Source organism: Takifugu flavidus, chromosome 22 (assembly GCF_003711565.1).
Source record: "Takifugu flavidus isolate HTHZ2018 chromosome 22, ASM371156v2, whole genome shotgun sequence".
In the NCBI taxonomy this organism is placed as follows: domain Eukaryota; kingdom Metazoa; phylum Chordata; class Actinopteri; order Tetraodontiformes; family Tetraodontidae; genus Takifugu; species Takifugu flavidus.
In genome coordinates, this window is record NC_079541.1 from 7173741 (window position 1) to 7193695 (window position 19955).

Here is a 19955-nt window from a genome sequence, read left to right on the forward strand (position 1 = left end):
ATTAAAATACTAATTCCATAAATGTAAAACACTGAATAATTCATCAGTTTACCAAAAAAAGACGCATTTGGGCGCCAAAATTAATGAACTTATTAATTTAATTTCCTCCTGCGGAAGAAATATTCGGGTGTGATCACTTCGGAGAGCCAGCAGCGTCCTCTGAGGAGGAGGAGGAGGAGGAGGAGGAAGAAAAGGGTGTCAACAAGAGCTGCACACTCTTCAAACATGGATTTAAATTTAAAAAAATAAATAAATCATGTTTGTATATTTTTATTGCTCTTTACGGCGTCTGCTGGTAACAAAAAAACGAGGCGCAAGATGAGAATTTACTGCAATAAAGAACAAAAAGACAAATATTTTCTAACAGGAGATATTTGGCGACGCATTGATATGAAGGTTCAGGGTCAAACCGTCGATGTTTCGGCCTGGAAATGATCAGAAATAAAAGAGAAATATGTCACAAAACACACAATTATTATTCTTACTATTATTACATTTAATTCACACATGTACGATTCTTAGAATTCTTCATTAACAATAAATAAATTACATTACAAATCAAGATTTGGTGGTATGATTACGAAAATGTTTGTGTGAGTGTAAAAAGCTCCTGAAGCGTTTTGTGTCTCACCAAGGAACCATTTTGGTTCCAGCGAGAACCTTTCTGAGTCCATTCAGAGCTTCGTGTTCATCCGGATGTGAAGCCTTTAAACGAAGCCTCCTCCTGTACCAGCACATTATTCTAACCCTGAACCCTATTTAAATATCCGGATCGGTGAATCATCTCAACCAAAGTTGGTTTCGATCCGACCCGGAAGCCCAGCGGCAGCACAACAACCGAGGGCGCGCGTGCAAGCCATGCCCGGAGAGTGCGCGCGTGCTTTCTGCTCGCGATGTGTCGCTGATGAGGATGATGATGGTGGTGGTGATGATGATATTTGGAGACCGAGGGCGCGCGCACCACCTCCACCTCCGCGCTCCCTCCCTCCCTCTCTTTCTCCCGCTCTAAACGCCATCGGCGCTTCCATCTCTTCCTTCACATCTGCAGGGGGGGAAAAAAGCATCCCTCCATCCCTCCGTCTGTCCACTGCAGGTCAGTAAATATTTACTTGGTCGCCCGCGCGCTCACGAACCGCGTCGGCTGTTTCCAGGATGCGACCGCGTGCGAGGTTCACGCGGACGACGGGAAACTTTCGCGGACGGCCTCGCTCCGATTTAAAACCGATAAATCGATGAATAATCGAACCCGGCGGGAGCTGCGGGCGCGCCGTGACGTCACCGATCGCCGCGAGCTCCATTCCCTCCCCCCCCCCGCCTCCAAATTTCCCCCCGTTTGACTTTTTTGCGATACGGCGCGACGCCGCGTGCCCCCCGGGCCTGGCTGACGCGCGCGAGGAAGGAAAAGAGCAAACGAAAAGAAATGTTCAAAATGACAGCCACGTGGACGCGGAGAGGCGCGTGACACGCCTGGACCGGCCATTACCTACCGCTCAGGTCGCTCGTTCAGCCGCAATCTCACACAATCCGTGAAATTGATCTGATTAGCTCGCCGGCGGCTCGTGGAGCAGAGAGTTGCTGAGGCTGCGCCCCCCCCACCCCCCTCCACCACCCCCCCTCCGTTATTAGTCCCTCCATCTCGTCGCGGGTCGATATACTCAGTAAACGTCTTGATATGGCGGAGAGCGCGCGAGAGAGACACCCGCACGCGGGGAGAGAGGGCGCATCTTAGATTAACGGACCAGCGGACCGCCGACGCGTCACGCGTGATTTTTCTGTCTTCGCGTTATTTTTTTTTTAAATGCGGGATTAAAAACGCCGCCAGCGGCCTCGAGCGCCTCCGAACAGGTAAAGTGGATTTTTGTTCGATTCTAATGTCAGCGAGAGCTCGGATGGTTCAGGACGGTTTGATAAATCGGCCTCAGAATTTTAGTGTTTGTGAAAATATGAGGGCGGTAAAAAAAAATCAGCCGTTTATCTCGATTTTACGAATCGTTCTAAGAATTCTGGTTTCCATATTCGGCGAAATTTGGTTCTAAGAATCGGCCTGCGTACAGAGTTTTTTCCTGAAAAGATCAGAAAGGTGAAAATGACTCACAAATACTAAACTGAGTGTTCAGAATTACAATCAGAATCACGAAACCAGTCAAAAATGTCAACCCTCGAGTCCCGTTTCGCTGCTCGTACCACGAGTTCTTTTATCATTAAACCCTCAAACATCGAATTAGAATCTTTCTGAAATAATCTTTGGTCTTTTTAGAAAATACAAGGCGGAAATTCACATTAATGACCGTCGTTTTATTGATTTATCTCCCGTTGTAAATAATAATAATAATAAAAAAACAGAAACACTGTTGTCACAAAAATAATAAACGTATTTCTAATTAAATGAATAAAGTCTTTGATATTGACTGACAGCGTGGCTGCGTTTAAATTCCAGCTGTTTTCTATCCTGTTGCGGGAACAAATATAAATAAAACCGCAGCTAGATTTGTCCAAATCTGCTTCTCCCCCAATAATAACGAGCACAATTATTATGATTATTAGTATTATTGTTATTGTTGTTGTCGTCGTCTCAATTAGCTGTGATTACTCATCTGACGTCAGGAAATTATTATTTATAGGAACAAAACATTGATGAGAATTGCTGATGAGGCCGTGCTGCAGGAAGCTGTCTCGCTCTCTCTCTCTCTCTCTCTCTCTCTCACACACACACACACACACACATATACACAAAGATTTAGCTCTGATATCTGAGCTATACCTCATCATATGTCAAGCAAATTATTATTATTATTATTACTATTGTTATTATTGTTATTATTATTATTATTATTGTTGTTATTATTATTAGTGTTGTTGTTGTTATCTGTGGTGTTGGAAGGGATCTCTGACATTCCGGGTTTATTCCTTCTATCTGGAGAAACAAAACCATCTGCGGGATTTCGCGCCGCGTTCCCAGTCACGTGCCCTCAGTACCTGGATAACGGCTCCGCGAGACTCTTCACGAGGATAATTACACGAGTGTGCTGACAGGCCGACAAAAGCAGCGACAGCAGGCTGATCTGAGTTCAGTGTCAGGTTCTCTCTCTCTCTCCCTCTCTCTCTGCCTCTCTCTCCCCCCAGCATAATCGAGCGCGCGCCTTCACCTTTGAAATCACCAACTGATCAGTCTCCCATTGATCAGATCATCAATACAACTTGATTGACAGCGTAGCGCGCGAGGCTTCTGTGCGCGCTCCCGTCGCCTCCGTCGTCATAAAGAGCTGAAGTGTTGGGGAGGGGGGGGGCTCACGTCCTGACTTGTTTATTCACGTTACACGTCACATTCAGAGGCGTCGTAGACCCCCCCCCCTCCTTTAAAAAATAAAAATCCCCCCCCCACACACACAAACACGACACACACGTGCACGCGAGCACCATGGCAACTTTCCTCGCACTCTCTTATTTCCACTGAAAGGCACCACGGACGCGGGGTCGTGCTGCGTTCAGGGCACCGCAGTGAATCCGCGGCAGCTGCAGGTCCGCCAGAGCCGCTGCAGCGATGCAGATGTTCGGCTGCCGCCGCCCCTGAGCGACGTTTCCATCATTTTCGGATCGCGCTTTTTTTAGTTCGGAGGTTCGTTCTCACCGCGAGGGGACGCGCTGCCCCAATTTAAGAGCCCGGTGAGCGCGCGGAGCCCAGCGGCCCGGCACCAGCAGGCTGGGTCCTGCTGTCGGTGCTGAACAGGGCCACATTAAGTCTGTTTCTCCACGTTCAATCAACAACTTTTGCCAAACAACAAATAACAACAAATAAAGACATTCTCCCTAATTTATATCCAGGCTTCAGTGTCACAGAGCGCGCGCACTCGCGCTAAAATAATCCTAATCATTCATTCGCGTTTCTACTCCAGCTTCAGTCGTCAGGGTGACATCACACAGCCTCCCAGCGTGTCTTTTGATTTTTTTCAACTTTGATTGAAAATCTGATGGGAACAATTTTTGATGTTCCCATCAGTTTGATTGACAGGCCGCGCGTGTACGCAGGTTAATTTAAGCGCGAGGTGATTACCTGACATTACCACCCCGCCAGTTTTATTAGGCCTCCAGCTTTTAATGTGATCTCTTTTTTGACAAGGTCATCGAAATAATAATAATATTTAAAAAAATAAATAAATCTGTGGCAGCACTTGTGCGTCTCTCCTGGCTCACGTTCTATTCAATTACACAGGCCCCGCCCCCCCACCGATGACACCCACAGACCCTCCTTAAGTTGCGTCGCGCCACAGTTGTCTGCAAGCATTGAGCTGCCTGGCGCCATCCTGAAAGAATGCCTTCACTGTAAAAAAAAGAGAGAGAGAGAGGTGGAGAGAAAGAGAGAGGGAGGTGGAGAGAGCCTGACAGAGCAGAGAGGGGGGAGTTAGTGGAGAGGGGGGCTACAACAGCGCGTAAAAGCCAGATTTGATCAGTGACTTTGACTCGCTGCTGCCGGTCAGTGCGCACCGAAACCAAGAGCCAAACGCGCAGCGAAGCTCCGCTCCGGCCTGAAAACTCGATTCTTTAAAAAAAAAAAAAAAAAATTCCTCGTTTTCAAAGAAGAAGAAAGTTGAGCAACTGCGCGGGACTGGATCCCAGTTTGGACGTATTTATATGTCAACAGCGTTGTTGCATTTTGTCATGTGGGGTATGTTTCCTGTAAATATCTGCTTTTGCTGCATCTGCGCGTAAACTCAGAGAAAGTTTTTATTTTTTATTTTTCAATTTTTCCTTTTTAAAAATGTAATGTAATTTTTTTTTAAATAAAAAGAATTAAGACAGTGAATTTGTGCCTCTGTTTGTGCAGGTGAGCAGAACCAACGGCGGAACCTGTGGATTTAACTTTGAACAGAACACTTCGGTCGGATTTGGGACTCTCGGCTTCTTTGCCGCGCTGCCGCGCTGCTTTGAGTCGCGGTGCACGAACGTTTGCCGCGTGCAGAAGTGAACATTTGAACTATTAAAGAGAGAAATGGAAGTAAGCGCGGACCAGCCTCGGTGGATGAGCCATCACCCCGCGGTGCTAAACGAGCAGCACCCCGGCTCTCACCACCCGGGCTTCGGCCACTCTTACATGGACCCTTCGCAGTACCCCCTCGCTGACGATGTGGATGTACTCTTTAATATCGATGGACAGGGGAACCACGTCTCCTCCTATTACGGAAAGTCAGTCCGGCCCGTCCAGAGCTACCCTCCACCTCCTCACAGTAAGTCCGCGGCCTGTTCGGGCCTTTTCCCCGGTATCTGTGCGCCTTTTCTCGGTCGGAGCCACATGAAGCTCCGCTGTGCCTTGAACGGTTTCTGTCTAAACGCCACGAACGTGAAATGCCAGTTAGCTCCTATCAAAGCTGCAAACACACTCTCTCTCGCTCGCACACGCGTGCGCGCAATTCCTCCGTATCAGTGTTAGTTTCGGACGCACCTGCTTTACTTTTTATTCACTTGGCTTTAATTTAAACGCTAATTTTTTATCTCAAAGCGGACATGTTTTTGCATATTTTCCCTACGTGCAGTATTTTTTTTCTTTTTACTTCCTCAACAGTCGATCACGCCTCCGTTTCTGCAGAGGCAGATTTAAATATTTGTTCAGATCGATTCTCGCTGCAAATTCAAATCTGTGCGTAAAAGAAAATCTCCGCTTTCTGCTCTCAATTAAATTCTGACGGCGATGTTTCCCCCCCCCAGGTAGCCAGGTGTGCCGTCCCTCGTTACTGCACGGCTCTCTGCCCTGGCTGGAGGGCAGCAAAGGTATCGCCCCGCACCACAGCACTTCACCCTGGAACCTGAGCCCCTTCTCCAAGAACCCCCTGCACCACGGCTCCCCGGCCAGCCTGTCCGTCTACCCCCCGGCCTCTTCCACGTCCTCCCTGTCCACCGGACACTCCAGCCCGCACCTCTTCACCTTCCCCCCGACGCCCCCCAAAGACGTGTCCCCGGACCCGGGCATCTCCACGCCGAGCTCCAGCAGCTCCGGACGGCAAGAGGACAAAGAGTGCATAAAGTACCAAGTGACCCTGGCCGAGAGCATGAAACTGGAGTCCGCGCACAGCCGGAACGTGGCGTCTCTCGGAGCAGGGTCTTCCTCTGCCCACCACCCCATCGCCACATACCCTCCTTATGTCCCCGAATACGGCCCAGGCCTCTTCCCACCAAGTAGCCTGATAGGTGGGTCCCCTTCTAGTTATGGTTCCAAAACAAGGCCAAAATCAAGGTCCTGTTCAGGTAGGCGTGCGCTTTATTTCATTCCCTTTAATCTCACTCTGCATTCCCGAGATCACCCGGTTCCATTAATACGAGTCTAAAATTAGCGAATTAAAAAAAAAACAACCGATAGTTTCAGCGGGTTTATTTATTTATTTTTTATATTCAGATGATTTAATTCCCCTGCTACGAATTGAAATCAGCAGGTTTGGTGCACAGTTGAACGCCTGCATTATTTCAGCCTTTTTGCCCCATTCCACCCCCCCACCCCCCCTTCCTCACCGTCCTGCCAGCTCTCTGGGCTGTGTCGCCCCGTTTATATGTTTAAGGTAATCCCATTACTGTCGGACCAGTGCACGCCACAGTTGCACTGTTTACCCAGCGGCGGAGCTCCGGATGCTGGAGCCGGGGTGGAGGGAGGGCAGGGGCGCGCGCAGCCATAACGCGGGGGGGGCGGAGGGTAATTATTTTAAAGGTTATTGCAGCGCAGATGAAAAGCAAATTTTTTCCCTCTTTAATGAGATTAATATCAGCGGCTTTGACGGGAGTGAAGAAAACAGTGGATTAGCCGACGCAGATCATCGGGATTACACACACACACACACACACACACACACGCGCGCAAATAAAGATTTTAATTTGGGGATAATGTCAGATCATTTACAGATACTGATTGTGCGTGTGTGTGTTTCTGTGTGTGTGAGTTTCTATGTGTGTTTCTGTGTGTGTGTGTGTAAGATCAGGCCTTGCTTTCATGCGCGTGAAGGGTCAAATTCAGGGAATCTGGGTTCGCTTCAGCGCCTCGAAAGGCATGTGCGTTTTAATCAGAAACTCTGTGTGTGTTTGTGCGTGTGCGTGTGTGTGTTAGAGTGTGAAAGGGGAAGTTGTGCTGCAGCATAAAAATGCAAAAATCTCTCTCTTTCAAATAACACGTAGTAACCGTCTCAGTTTCACCACCGCTCGGATCACCTCCCCCCATTATTATTATTATTATTATTATTATTATTATTATTATTATTATTATTATTATCATTATTATTATTATTATTATTATATTTGGCCGGAGAATTGCGCAGGTTTTGCGGTTTATTTCGATCCTTCGCGCCGCTGGAATCACTTGTTCGTGCGCCCCCCCAGTCATTGTGCTCTGTTGTCTGTGATGGGTCCGGTCGGTTCTGATCCGGACGCGCTCCGTGTGTTTCTCCGCAGAGGGAAGAGAGTGCGTGAACTGCGGGGCCACGTCGACCCCCCTGTGGAGGCGGGACGGTACGGGTCACTATCTGTGTAACGCCTGCGGACTCTATCACAAGATGAACGGGCAGAACCGCCCTCTCATCAAGCCCAAGCGGCGGCTGGTACGTCTCCACCACCTTTCTAGTGCTGATGACGTTTCCGTCTCTCTCTCTGTTTTTCCCCCCTCCAGGAAGAAGTAGGCCTATTAGCTGCAGGAAATTGACCCGACAAGTGCAGGTCTCTGTTTTCAGATACTAAAAAAAAGCTGCACTTACAGCATGACACACTGTTATTATCCCACTGTTCTTATCCTGAGAGTCTGCCTCCATGGCCGCTTCAGGCCCGCGCTCCTCCGTCACCGTTTCAGACTAAATTTGGACCGTTTTGAACAGGAAAGCCCCTCTTAGCAGAGGAGAGCCCCTCCTGCCAAAACACGCGAATAATTAATTAGAAAGAGAATCAGTGGAGGTAAAGATGTGAAAACAAGACTTCCAGGGAGAAGGTGCCGGATATGTGAGCAGAGCTGATAAATCAGGCCCGCTCCCACAGTCCAAACAGGCCGAATCAGGCCGGCGCACCGCCGCGGATGTAGCGCTCAGCCAGCGGCCGCGGAGTCAGGGAGAAAAATCAAAAACAATTAAACCAAATAAATAAGAAACATGAGTGTCTGACTGCAGCAGAATTCATTATTTTGGCCATTCGCAGCACGCGCGCGACGCACACGCGGCGCGGCTGCGCGCGTAATTGGAAATCCCTCCGACAGATAATGTAGTCCTTTGCGCGTCCTCTGCCGTCACCTGGATATCGATTGTTTTCCCAGAGATTATCACATCAATGTCAGCCTGATAAACGCAGCTCGGCTCGAGTCCAACAGCACCGACCAAGTCACGCCCCGATGATTAAAAGCCAAACACAAACGCGCTTTAAGGAAGAAACAAGTCAGATTTAAAGGGTCCCGCTGCTTCTTTTCTTTCTGTAAATATTTGTTTCATTTTTCTTTTGCTCTGTTCTTGGTGTTTCTGTCTTCATCTGTTTCAGCCTTTGATGAACTTCAAATAATCTTGAATAATCTGTGTGTGAAAGTGTTTTATCTGAAAAACTGCCTGTACAGATTCTTACGCGCGCGGAGACGCGTCAGAGATTAGAACTGAACCTGTTGTTGCTGTAAAAGTTGTCCGTTGATTGGATCAGGACGTGGTCATGTGACGCCCCCCTTCCCCCCCCCCTGTCGTTGTGCAGTCCGCAGCTAGGCGTGCGGGGACGTCGTGCGCGAACTGTCAAACCACAACGACGACGCTGTGGCGGAGGAACGCGAACGGGGACCCGGTTTGCAACGCCTGCGGCCTCTACTTCAAACTGCACAATGTGAGTAAGAACAACCCCAAACGATGATCTTCATCATCCGCCAGAAATGTGTCAAACTCTTCATCCTCCTCTTCCTCTCTGTCTGTTTTCATATTAAAGCGAGGAGGGCGGGGCTTCATTAAAATCCAATTAATTTTCCCCTTCCTTCTTCTTATTTCTACCTTCTGGTTCCAGAGTGGGTCAGGGACTTGGACCCCCTTCCCCCTCCCCCCTCTGACCACCAGTGATTCAGCTGGGTTAGTGCCTCATCACTCCTTTTCTACATCCTCCATGTAAAAACCCCAGGGACTAGTTTATCTCTCTCTCCTGCGGAGAAGCGGTCGCCTTCAATTGGGCAGCCATTGTCATCGTAGGCTAATAAAAAGAATAATAACTACCAGCAGGCTAAGTGTGGTGGCGCTAATATTCCCCCCCTCGACTTGCCCGCCGCCCCGTAAAACCGTTTCCCGCCCGTTGTCGTCAGCGAGCAGCTGGAAACAGATTGAGAAAGAGTTGAGGACGTAACAAGTGATGGTTAACACTTGAACTCACCTCAACCTCCACGTTTGCTCAAGCGGAACCCTCTGACTGGAGAATCGGCCCGAAAGGCCCCGACAACAGCGGCGCTAGCGCGCAACACGCGTAAAAACGGTCGGGGTTGGCGTCGGAAAAACAGCCCACCAAAGCAGACAATTAGCGTGAGCTTTAATATTTCTTTTACTTCTTTTGTCACCTTAAAATCCTGCCGAGCCTCGAATATGTTCTCAGTTCTGTCCTCCCAGAACTTTTTTGGTTCCTCATTAGTTGAATACTTACGGGGGATTTTTTTTTTTGTTATTGCCGCTGACATTATGCAAGTGGGGATTTCCGTTTTTCTTAAATCCGATGTGATACTGAAGTTGTGAACTTTGTCTCGTTGACATCTGAGCGTTCAGGTTTGACACCTCGTGGCAGCGGGTGTGTGAGCGGCCACCAGCTGCTGTTTGATGTTTGGTAGCGGCGGCGGTGCAGGTCGGCGGCCCAAAGGCTTCCTCGGCCTCAGAGGCCCGAGTGAGACACAGCCGTTGGAGCCACATCTTAGATGTGGAAACCACATCAGAGGGGAAGGTGGGAGGGGGAGCGCTAGCTCTCTGCCCTTCGCTAATCATCCAGGCCACTCTGGTTAAAGTGTCGCGGACGCAGCGAGGAAGAAATCCCCGTTCTCATTTCGCCCAGAAAAAAACTGCTGGGAAAGATCAGGAAGCCAGTCGGCCTCATAATCCTGCCCACAGCTGGAATTCCATCATCCAGTTTCTCATTCCCGCTTAAACCCAGGCTAGAGGACGGCAGCCGGGGCCATTTTGGCCACTCGGCGGCGGGGGAGGGGGGCACTTGGCGGCCGATGGCGGCGGCCGGGTCCATGCGTCTCAGTGGCCGTCTCTACTGCCAGGTCCTCCTCCATCTTCCCCTCATCCACCTCCATCTTTTCTGTCTGTCCTGTCTGTCGTTCTGGCGGTTCTGCTCACACACACACACACACACGCGCGCGCACACACACACACACACACACACACACACACTCTGCTTAATTTTGGTTCCGTTACATTGTCAGATGTTCCCAGAAATGTGAATATGCCTTTAAGCCAATATTTTAATGTATTTTAAATGAGCAATTTTGTAAAAATACTGTTGTAAAAGTATCTGCTGCTAAACACGCTTCTAGTATTTAAATAGGAAAAAAAGAAAGAAAAACATCTTCATTTTGAGTCATAAATTTCATTATATTCAGAAATCAGTTGTACTAATTCTAAACAAAAGAACAGATTGATAAAAGAAGACAAATTTTTTAAAAATCCGACCTTAATTAAAATAAATACGATTAACAGATTTGTTTCTGCTGCGGTTGGCAAAATGAGCTAAATTGGACAGTTAAGAGAATATTTGGGTAAATCTACTCGTGATGGTCGACACCATCGCTGTCCTCAACGTTTCCTGATGCTAACTAAATCTTTGCTAGCATTTTTCTGGCTTAAACGAACTGTTTTTTAGAATAAAAATCAGGCAGTACATTTACGATTGTATTTGTACTCTGGTCTCACTTTTTCAGTTGGCTTAAAATGTGAAAAAGGGGAAAAATATTTTCTTAAAAATATGAACCTGATTACTGCCCCCCCCCCCCCCCATGTGCAGCTCTGCTTCATCCCTTCACCGACTGTTTAAATGTGTGAATTAGCTTTCCCCTGACGCCGCCGTCCTCTCTGTCTCCAGATCAACCGACCTCTGACCATGAAAAAGGAAGGCATCCAAACCCGGAACCGGAAGATGTCCAACAAGTCCAAGAAGAGCAAAAAGTCCCAGGACAGCATGGACGACTTCTCCAAGAGCCTGATGGACAAGAGCAGCTCCTTCAGCCCGGCCGCCCTGTCCCGCCACATGTCCTCCTTCCCGCCCTTCTCACACTCCGGCCACATGTTGACCACGCCCACACCCATGCACCCCTCCTCCAGCCTCCCGTTTGCCCCCCACCACCCTTCCAGTATGGTCACCGCCATGGGTTAGGCATCGCCCGCTGTCGACGCACCGACCCCCTTCACATCCTAAGCTAAGCTAACCTGTCCCAGCACGGGCCTTTTCCTCACCTGTATTTTTTTAAAGGAACATCAAAGAGTACCTCTGCGGCGCAAATGATTTGCAGACTTGAACGCGGCGCCGGCCTCCGGGGGTGGGGGGGCCTGAACCGTCTGATCCACGTGACACGGAGCGCCATTTGTGTACAAAAACCACCACAAACAATCATTGAAATCCCTCCCCCACAAAACTTCTAAACCCTGAACTCCTCACCCCCCCAGATGTGAGACAGGACCCGCCCCTCCCGCACCCGCCGCCATCCTCCCCCCCCCCCCGAGGAGCCACAGACGCTGAATATATTTGTACAAATTGTATGAAATACAGCACATTTAACGGAGACTTTTTAATTAAGCGAGGAGAAAAAAAGAAAAGGAAACCTGCCCGCGGGCAGCTAACGTCAAGAAGGGTACGAGTCGCAGCAGGTGGAGATGAGGATGCCTCGAGGAGAGAGGAGAGGGAGGAGGAGGTGAGGAGAGGGAGGAGGAGGTGAGGAGAGGAGGGCAGGCCTCGCTTTCCGCCTGAATCGTGTTGCATTAAGTTAGCAGAGAGTTGGCGGCGGCTATCGCCGCCGGCGCCGCTCCTCTCTTCTGTTTTTATTTCATTTTTTTGGATGTGCTATAGGTCTCGGGCAATTGGTTTGTGTTCACCTAAACACACGCACGCACACACACACACACACACACACACACACACACACACACATGAAAAGACTTTGTTCCCGCCCACAGATTATATGCATTGTGAAAAAGTTCCTGTATTTGTTATTTGTATGTATAAATCAGAGTACCAAAAATACGAAATAAACAAAGATGTAGAATTATTTCTTTATGTTATGCAGACTGAATGGCTGTAAAAATTTAATAATAATCACTAGTGTAAAATATGACTGCCTTCTTTTGTTTCGTAATTCCCCCCTCCCCCGCCTCCCCACCTTTGAAAATAATAAACTAGTTTAATCTCTGTTGACATGTTAGCGCTGTGTTACCGAGCCGTCTTTTCTGTCTCCTTCAACGCCGCTCTTTCTCTTTTACCCAGCATGCACAGGGGCAGCTGGCAGGGTCAGTGGAGTACAAACAGGAAGAGCAGAAATAAACAACGGCCAACAGAGGAACAGATCAGGGGTTGGGAGGGGGGGGCACAGATACCTAAATATACACCCATCTATCTGCCCTTCATGCCCTCAGAGTCACGTTTTTGGTGTAAAAACTGAAGGGAAAGGCATTTAGCCTACGTTGGCTAGCAACTCTAGCACAGCTCAGAGGGTTTAAAACTTTTTATTAGGACAGACTTCAGAAATCTGACAGTGAAACAGAAAATACCACATTTTATAGACGATTTGCTTCTGTTACTCCACAAATATCTGCTTTTAACTGTCTGGTTTGCGTAGATTTATTTGGATTTGTGAAAATATTGCTATGCTAAAGGGTTATATGTGTAGCATTCACGGGAACAGACGAAGACAGTGTGTAAAGAGGCCTGTTCTGATGTCTCTTTGCAGACGACTCTGTGTTGTCACTGTGAGAAAGTTACACCATATTCTGTCTGTTTTCTTTATCACACTCTGACATGACAGATGGATATTTTTGAGGTGGTGGTTTGATCACAGAGAGAGATACACGTGAAGGGAACTGAGAAGTGTTGACAGTTTAGCTCTTCTGTCCCAGGTTGGACGACAAAGGTGCTTTGTGGCAGCAACAGTGGCAGAAAAAGGGTTGAAATTCGACTGTTTGAATAAATCTGAGGATAATACAAATTTAACACTGCAAACAAATCTCTGGCATAGTCGCTTCATCAGCATATTAGCACATGCTAATTCTGGAAATTTAATTTAAAATTTAGCATCTGTAGTTCTGAGTAGCATCATGTTACACAGTGGTTTACTCTAGGCCTGTTTTTAAGATTGTCACCAAAACAAGGATGCTAGCTCGGGTATCTTAGCTTTTATGCAATGACACAGTATTTTAAATGTAGGAACAACAGTTTGTCCAATATTTTCTAACGCTGAAATATTATATAGATCAGCGTAATATCTAAAAGTACATGATACAGTCTGAAAAGCTAAAGCTAGGTGTCCGATAAAAACCCGTCCGTATTGTAGCGTTTGGGTTGAATCCTGCTGTTGGGATTTGCCGTGACCCCTCCGGCGTGCGGCGTATCATCAGTTTCTTCCACATTGTTTCCTTAAAAGCAGCGCCGCATGTACAACACCCCCCCACCCCCCCCCAGATTCTGTCCAGAACCACATTTTCCAATATCGGAACATATTTGCACAAGCGGCCGGCCAAATCCGGCGGCTGCAGCGCCGGCCGATCCTCGCTGTAGGGAAAGGCCACGGAGGAGTCAGGTATTTGGCGTCATTTGTTTCTGAGCCGCTGTGACCAATCGGGAGATTTGCTACTGTGTTTTAACAGCGAGGTCAGGGGGGCGTGTGGTATGAGAACGGGACCAGCGTGTGTGTGTGTGCAGGGAAACTGAGGAAAGCTCTGCCCCACAGTGGGACCCCCTGGCCCCTGGGTGACCTCCAGCCCCTCCCCCACGCCGGCGCTGGATGGACGGACGTCTGTGGAGGGCGAGTTCACGGCCGGGCTCTCAGGTGAGGAGGAGGGACTCGTCACCATCGCCTCTTTCCGCCATCGTTGTCGTCACGACTCACTTATTTTTGTGGTCGTCCCGTCTGCTGCTCTCTTCCTGCGTCCGCCTCTCGTCTTTCAGGTGAGGACGCTGACAGATCCGAGGGTGTAATCAGCTCCGAGGACCCGTCCATCTTTGTCCCACGTGGGTCAGGTCACGCCGGGGGTCAGCGCCGGGGGTCAACGCTGACGAGGATGAAACACGTTAAGGGTACACCGATGCGATGCTTAAAATGCTAATGCTAAGAGAAGCTATCACGACTCAGCAAAACTATCGATCAGCACAAGTTTTCGTTTTCCGATGAAACTTTTCGAGACATCAAAAATTCGCCCTAAAACTGCCGATGTACAAACCAAGCTAGCTACGTTGCCTCTTTTCTAGCTTTCAGCTAAGCTAAGCTAAACCGCCGTGGTAATGATTTACGTTCTGATCAGCGAGTTTCCTGTTAACGCATATTAAATAAACAAATAAATATGTTGCAGTTAAAGCCAAAGGACATTTTATTCCCAAAAATGGAGCTAACGGTGACCTTTAGCGTAGCCTAAACGATCTAGATTTTATCTGATAACATGCTAATACCCATAACAACCTGTTTGTTTAGTGTCTCTAAATTATGATGGGATTACTATGGTCCCTTTTGGAAGTCAAAGGCTGCTGCAGCTCTTATCCTTTTCCTTTGTTTCCAAAGACCTGAAGCCTGAAACATGAGGGATGAGCCGCCGCGGCATTGTGGGAGTTCTCTCACTTGTCGGAGCCCCTCGCCACTTTGAAAAGAGCAGCCTCGTGCTGCTTTGTCTCCTTAACAATCGTAAATTTGAACCATAATCTCCCGTCACAACACAGCAGATAAAAGATAATTATCTCTTTTGCTGAGGTGCCCTGGGGCTTCTTGGACGGCCTCGCAGACAACGTGCCTAAACCCTCATCCCACACACACCCACACACAAACACACACTTGCAACAGGCTTCCTCGCTGCACCGAACGGTTCGTCATATATTCAAACAGCTCTGCGGTGCGGTGGAAGCGCCGCGCGTTAGCTTTTTTAGCTTCAGAAGTCTTTTTTAGCTCTTTTCACTGGGAGACGTGGAGTCAGAGTTCAGGGGTTCAGCAAAGGAGCGAATGGGGGCGGAGCTTTGGTGACAGGAGGTGTCAGAAGGAGGAATGAGTGAGGGGCTCCAGGAACGAGAGGATCTGGGTTAAACGGAGGCGGCGGGAGTGAAATATGCTCTTCCAGGTAGAAGGAAGTGAGGACTGAGCCGACCTGCAGACGCTTAGAAGGAGAAAAGCCTCAACATCTGTCCGTTTTTCACTTCTTCTTCTTTAGATCTGATTGAAATTGAAAGTCGGAGTTATTTCCAAGCCTTTCTTTGGTACCACGTGACCCAGCCGTGCCCTCTGATGGGGCCCCGTGTTACGAACAGCCATCTCTGCTGGCCCCCCGGGGCCAAACGGAACCTCACCTGTCAAAACCGCACTGGGAGTATTTGCATACCCCCCCATCCACAAACTGCCAGCGCAGAATCTTCCCAAACGCCGCGTGAAGTCGTGAGCGAGCCAAGCTGCCTGAGCCCTGACGGCTGAGCGGCGTCCCGTCATTAACGCCGCAGAAGTGGAGCCGACAGGTGCTCGTGACGGGCCGACTTGGCCCCCGACCAGCGGGGTCGGCGGAGCCCTTTGATGACACGATCTTGGCTCCAAATGCCAGAGGCGTGTCAAATATCAGCGCCAATGAAGACGAGAGCGCAGGATTGATGTTTATTTAGGTTCACTGCTGCGTCTGAGGAGTGGGAGGGGCTAAGAGACAAACATACCGCCACTTTATCGGAGTCGCAGACCAGAACTGGAGCTCTTGTTGAACGACGGGTAAAATACGCCTGCCTGTGATTGGCTGATTGAAAGAAGCCCCGCCCATTAAAGCTCATAAATGAGCTGTAAAGCTCATCATTTGGGAGCAGCGGGGCCTGGTGGCACTCTTTTATTTGAGCAAGAAGGTTTAGCAGCTAGCTAAATGAATAGCATGTCAGATTCATGATGCAGGCTTCTGATTGGTCGGAGAAACGAGCATCGCTGCAGTTCTCTGCTAATATTTAGCATTAGCATTTATTGACAATCGCCCTGCTAGCAGGTTAGTTGTACTAGCGCGTATTTAGCTAACCGCCTCAGCAGGCTTAACTAGGCCAAAGGGACGTGAGCTGGTCTCACACTGTCCCTGTGTTGCACCAGTCTGAATGTTTGGTGGGATACTGGGGGTCCACTGGTTTCTGGAAGAGAATTCCGCCTCCAGCCTCACGTAATTCCAGGTCAAACCGCAGCGGCGAGCGCATGTGTGCTCACGCAGCAGTCGAGCAGCGACCTCGCTGACAAAGGGAACAGTGTGTGGGTCAGCCTGGCCAGAGCCTGGGGGCTGTTTACACATGCCATTGTCTCCCACGGGCCAATCAGGGAGCGCCTGTCAGGTAAATAACTCCGCCGCGGCCAATCGCTGGCAGGCACGGCAGGATGTGGCGCAAATAAGAGCCATTATTGACTTCAAACCTCATCGGGTTCCAGGGTGAGAGTCCGAACCTGCCGGCTCTCTCTCTCACCGTTTGGTGTCTCCGGGTTCGTCTGGAATGTTTATCCTGCTGACTCAGAGGGTCAGGATGACGTGGAATTCCGAGGTGGCCCGTCGACGTAATTCGGCCTCTGAAGCCAAAGACACTTTTAAGTCAGTTTCCCGGCGAAGAGGTAATTGAGTGATCAGCAGCTCAGGGTTTGACCTTTGACCCCAGTCATTTAACCCTTTTAATTTAAGGCAAAAATGTCCCTTTTGAGCCAAACCCTGTGTTCTAAAGGAGAGATTCCATCTCTGCCGAGGAGCTTCTGGACCTGTCCGTCGGGTCACACGTGATTTGTCTCCAAATGAAAGTAAAAATGTGTTTTAACCCAGAGGAGAGATGCATTCTGGGACGTTCCGTCCTGCGTAGGACGTAAACAGAGGAGGCGTTGGGTCAAATGTGGTCCAACCGCTTTTGTCTTCTGAGTGAAATGTGGTCCAGACCACCCCCAAACGTGGTTTTTTATCAGATCCTGAAGCCTCCGCGGGGGCCTGGCAGCAGCGTCTCACCAGCGGGCAGATCTCATCGTTTTGGACGTGGTTTCCTCAGGCTGCTGCACCTGGCGGCCTGTTGATGGAGGGTTTGGTCCCATCGCAGATGAAATTGGACAGAATCAGCACTAATTGTCTTTTAAAGACCGTGAGAACGGTTCTGCGCCACGACAGGAAGTCGTTTCACCGCTGAACTGCAGGAACAATATTGACTCAGATGATTTTTGATTGGCGGGTTTGACTTGATCAAATTAGCGAGACCTGACGGCGTTCTGGCCGTCGGCCCGCAGTGACGGCGTCCGTCCTGTCACCCGGACTCCCAGAACCCCCCCCGTGGGATGACCGGGAGTGTTTGTTCTGGAGGCAGCTGCTGTTTTCCCAGTCAGACCTCGGAGGTAACGCCGGCCAGTCTGTGATCACATGACCGTGACGCTCCGCGGGTTAATGTTCAGCAGGCCTTGATGACCCAATAGTCCCCATAAGAGGGAGAAATAGTTCTGGGAACTGTAGAGAGTTTTACCCAGAACTGGTCCAGTACCAGTAGGTGACAGTTTCTGCAGCTAACATCAGGACAGCTTCAGCCTGTCCTGATGTCCTGTCGTGGACAGTGGACAAACTGGAGGGACGGACACCCTGCAACCTCTCATTTGCTTTATTGCCGTCTCAGGACGCCGCTGGCTGACCTTGACCTCCGCAGAGCGCTGCCCTCAGGGCTCGGGTCGACTTTGGGACCACAGAAGAACCTCTTAACGGTTGATCCACCGTGGCTGGTGTTTGCCGAAGTCTCCTGGTTCCCGCGGGCACGGGCGTGGCCGGCTCTGTCAGGGGCGGCTCATGGCAGCGCTGCTCCAGGGCTCCTCTGTGGAGGAGCGCTTTCATCGCTATCGGTGCAGAGACGCTTCACATCAAACGCTGTGGAACCGCGGCGAGCAAGAGCAACCCGCCAGAGAAGCCTGCGCGGAGCACTAACGCAGGGCCGCGTTGCGTAAGAGAGCAGCAGGTGAAAGGCGGGAATGCGCCCCTGTCAACACCTGGAACGAACCAGGCGGGCGTTTATTTATCCGAGCACCTCCTGACGCGCCAGGCAGCGGCAGGTGCCACGGTCCAACGGCAGGCCCGTGTCGTTGACAGTGGATAAACAGGTTGGGGCTGGAGTGGGGCGATTCCAGAAAAAGGGAGGCGTTAGCGAGGGTTCGTATTTTCCTGTAAACACGGGAGGAGGAATTAGCTCAGACTGGTTCGGAGTAAAACCGAAAGCAGGAGCTGTTTGCTAGCTGGCGTTGGTTAGCGTGATTACGGCTCCGCTGAACAAGCCTGGCCGGCGTCGCCGTCTGGCAGGGACGGAGCTGGGATGAAAAACCCAGCGAGGGGAGATGTCCTGGCACCGGGGGTGGGGAGTTAGCATTGTGCTTCCATCCTAGCTGCGTCACTGTCTGCTAGCCTGGCCCGCCGTCCCGTTAAACATCTCATCCATGTCAGCAGAAACCAGCTTTTTATTCGTCTCTTTTCACCCTTGGCCGTCCGCTTGGCTCTTCCCTCCGTCTCCGTTTAATAACAAAGCCGGATCACGTGGCCCCGGCTTAACCTTGAGAGCTGACCTGTTGTTGCAGAGCGTCGGGAGCAGCGGGACAAACAAAAGTTCGGATTTTCAGGGTTCAGTTTGGAACAATGTGGAAACCCAAACCTTGGCCGGACGGCGGGGCTTTTCTTTATTTACTGTTTCATCAGAGCAGAAGGCTGCTTCCCTTGCTCTCACCCCAGATGGGGGGTGGGGGGTGGGGGGGCTGCCTCAGGGCAGGTGAGCTAAAGGGGAGATGGGGGTGGGGGTGAAGCCGAAGACTTGGGTGACCAGTTTTCCCTGATTCTGACTCCAGCTCGTCCGGACACGCAGGCAAAACGTTGGCCCGGGGGGAGGAAAGGGAAAGAGAGGAGGAACGGAGAAGGAGAGGAAACAGGCGCAGCGCTCCTCATCACTCTCCTTCTCCTCCGTCCAGCCCGTCTCCATCACTCCATCAGTTTCTCACCCCTCCCCGAGGAAGCCGCGGTGGAGGGGAAGCTGTTGCTGGCTCGGGAGAGTGGACGACTCCCACGATTCTGGTCAACAAGGTTTTCAGGAAGAGTTCGGAGGAGCCGGCTTTGTTTTCAGCGTCTGGCTGCGATGTTTACAGCCGTCAGGACGTTGGAGCGTCGCCGGCAAACAAGACGGGAGCGAGGCGAGCAAAACACGTTCACACCGATGAGCCCGTTGGCCATGTTTAGCCGCTTAAATAGAACCTTTTGTAACCCGTCGTTGACGTTAAAACTGCAACTTAACATCAAAAAAACCTGCAGATGTTGAATTCTTTTGATTGGGTCTTTGATGTTAGCTTCTCATTAGGACTAAAACGCGTGCTAACAGGATTAGATAATCCTTTGCCACACTTAATAACACATTAGCATCCTTCAACAACTACCATTACAATTAGCATCAGCATTACCCTGCTTTCATGTCTGAACACTTCCCGTTCTTAGCGCGCCAAAAACGAGCTCTTCTCTGGTATTTTTGGCTTCCAGCTGCTTTTTCCTGACTTTATTCTTATTCCGAGAGAAGGAAGTCGAGCAGAGCGAAGTCTTGAGCGCTCGGCTAAGCCTGCTCAAACAAATCTTAAGCGTTTCCGTGTTGACTCGCAGGTCGCGGCAGACGCAGAGCAAACATTAAAGGTACTTTAAAAACGGATCAGCGGCTTCCCTGGAACACGGGCAGACTTTCCCTCTGCGTGTTTGTCAGGCGCAGGAAAAACAAACGGGGCGATGAACTTTCCTTCACCTGGACGCCAGTGCCTCGGAGCGGCGGGG

General features: G+C 49.9%; 1 protein-coding gene and 1 long non-coding RNA gene across 7 annotated transcripts; one reads left to right on the top strand and one right to left on the bottom strand.

The window, feature by feature from the left end:
- Positions 1–254: 254 nt before the first annotated feature.
- Positions 255–2189, bottom strand: LOC130519511 (uncharacterized). The gene is made up of 2 exons (XR_008948344.1): positions 632–2189; positions 255–425 (listed from the first exon to the last, which is right to left on the bottom strand). It is a non-coding gene; the product is annotated as an uncharacterized LOC130519511 (long non-coding RNA).
- Positions 2190–4106: 1917 nt separating this feature from the next.
- gata3 (GATA binding protein 3) lies at positions 4107–12373 on the top strand. Of its 6 annotated transcripts, XM_057023023.1 has the most exons (8): positions 4107–4663; positions 4823–5222; positions 5701–6237; positions 7426–7482; positions 7640–7686; positions 8689–8814; positions 8989–9050; positions 11041–11367. In XM_057023023.1, exons 2-8 carry the CDS (start codon positions 4988–4990, stop codon positions 11054–11056), a joined length of 1080 nt encoding a protein of 359 aa, XP_056879003.1. In that variant the 5' UTR covers positions 4107–4663; positions 4823–4987; the 3' UTR covers positions 11057–11367. The 6 variants fall into 6 exon arrangements, with proteins under 6 accessions (XP_056879003.1, XP_056879002.1, XP_056879001.1 ...); XM_057023022.1 differs by lacking the exon at positions 7640–7686 and having other exon boundaries at positions 4260–4663; positions 7426–7571; XM_057023021.1 differs by lacking the exon at positions 8989–9050 and having other exon boundaries at positions 4266–4663; positions 5701–6180; positions 11041–12373.
- The last annotated feature ends 7582 nt before the right edge of the window (positions 12374–19955 follow it).

Bases quoted from the DNA above. Each gene is read 5' to 3' on its own strand.
- gata3 (XM_057023018.1), top strand. From the start codon at position 4,988: ATGGAAGTAAGCGCGGACCAGCCTCGGTGGATGAGCCATCACCCCGCG. The intron at 5,223-5,700 runs GTAAGTCCGCGG...TCCCCCCCCCAG, and splicing joins CTACCCTCCACCTCCTCACA to GTAGCCAGGTGTGCCGTCCC. The intron at 7,572-8,688 runs GTACGTCTCCAC...GTCGTTGTGCAG, and splicing joins TCAAGCCCAAGCGGCGGCTG to TCCGCAGCTAGGCGTGCGGG.